This window comes from Nanorana parkeri, unplaced genomic scaffold (assembly GCF_000935625.1).
Source record: "Nanorana parkeri isolate BGI_ZX_2015 unplaced genomic scaffold, ASM93562v1 scaffold416, whole genome shotgun sequence".
Lineage (NCBI taxonomy): Eukaryota > Metazoa > Chordata > Amphibia > Anura > Dicroglossidae > Nanorana > Nanorana parkeri.
Window position 1 is genome coordinate 549,898 of NW_017306684.1, and position 1,558 is coordinate 551,455.

The following is a 1,558-nucleotide window of genomic DNA, read 5'->3' on the forward strand; positions in this document are numbered from 1 at the left end:
CTCCTCTGAGCTTGCTGGCACTTCCTGTCCGACGGTGTCTGCATGCGGGTGCACGCGTCCATAGACTTACCTTGCGTCCCTCTTCACGTTTGGGCTGAAAATGTGAACTGCGCCCCGAGATCCTTTGCGGCCGCCCGAGAATTTTAACATTTTCAGAAGGGAGCGCGCGGGGAAGACACAGGTAAGTTTAAACCACTGTTAATGTTTTTTTTTTTTTAACTTTTTGCATAAATGCAAAAAAAGCTTAGGGTTTAAAAACCCTTTAATTATTTATCCATCACTTCTAAGCTATCAAAGGTGTAGCTCTGACATGAAGAAGCAATGCCTTACCACTACCAAGATGATTTTTTTTTTTATTTCTCCCTTTTAATTATTTTAAGAATTTCAGATTTAATTTCATGATTTCTCAAGCTATATATGATGGGGTTAAACAAAGGTGTCACTAAAATGTATAAGAGGGACATAAACTTGTTAACATGTGTACCATTTGATGGAACAACATACACAACAATGAGAGTCCCATAGTAAATACATACAATGATCAGGTGTGAGCTACATGTGGAAAAGGCTTTTTTCTTTCCCGACATAGAGGAGATCTTCAAGACGGTGTTTATAATAAGGATGTATGTGACAATTATGAAAACAAATGGCAAGATAATAACTGGAATTGAGAAGATGAAATCTTCCAGAATAACCATGGAGGTGTCCGATGTGGACAGCTCTAACAGTGGAGCAAAATCACAGAAGAAAAAGTCAATGGTGTTCAACCCACAAAACTTCAAATTCCATATGAAAAACATTTCCATTGCCATCACAAGGAAACCTAGCAACCAGCACCACAGAGCTAAATGTAGCCGATGTTTAAGGTCCATAATGGAGACATAACGCAATGGATTGTGGATGGCCACATATCGATCATAAGACATGACAGTTAGAAGGAAACACTCAACGATTCCTGCTACACTGTGAAAATAGAACTGAGCTACACACTCGGAGAATGATATGGTCACTGCCTCCCACAAGATAACTTGTAGCATCTTTGGAACAGTATTGGTGGTGAGAAAGATGTCCGCCAAGGATAGGTTTTGGAGGAAAAAGAACATTGGTAGCTCAAGCTGTCTACTTTTTGCCACCAACACAACGAGGAGAGTATTCATGCTTACTATGATGACATAGAGTGACAATATTGAGAAGAAAAATTGTATCTTGACCATGGACATATTTGGAAAACCAAGAAGTATGAATTCCTCAACGTTGGATTGGTTGGCATCACACATTTTGGAACTGGTAGGAGATAAACTTGTACAGACGGCTCTCATCCGGACTAGATAGGGTAAACATTGATCAAATAAGGTTTAACATTGTACAGTATGTGATTACCAAGGAGACAAACTGTTTTTTTAAAGTGTATATTATTATTTTTATTATTACATAGTATTTATATAGCACCAACAGTGTGCGCAGCGCTTTACAATATAAGGAAGACATTACAATCACAATACAATTCAAGACAAGATGGTAAGGCGCCCCCTGAGGGCTTACAATCTAAAAGGGAGGG

At 38.9% G+C, this 1,558-nt stretch overlaps 1 protein-coding gene across 1 annotated transcript; it reads right to left on the bottom strand.

The window, feature by feature from the left end:
• Nucleotides 1-353: 353 nt before the first annotated feature.
• On the bottom strand, nucleotides 354-1,277 carry LOC108789709 (olfactory receptor 6N1-like). The gene has a single exon (XM_018559790.1). It carries the CDS (start codon nucleotides 1,275-1,277, stop codon nucleotides 354-356), a length of 924 nt encoding a protein of 307 aa, XP_018415292.1.
• Nucleotides 1,278-1,558: the final 281 nt, after the last annotated feature.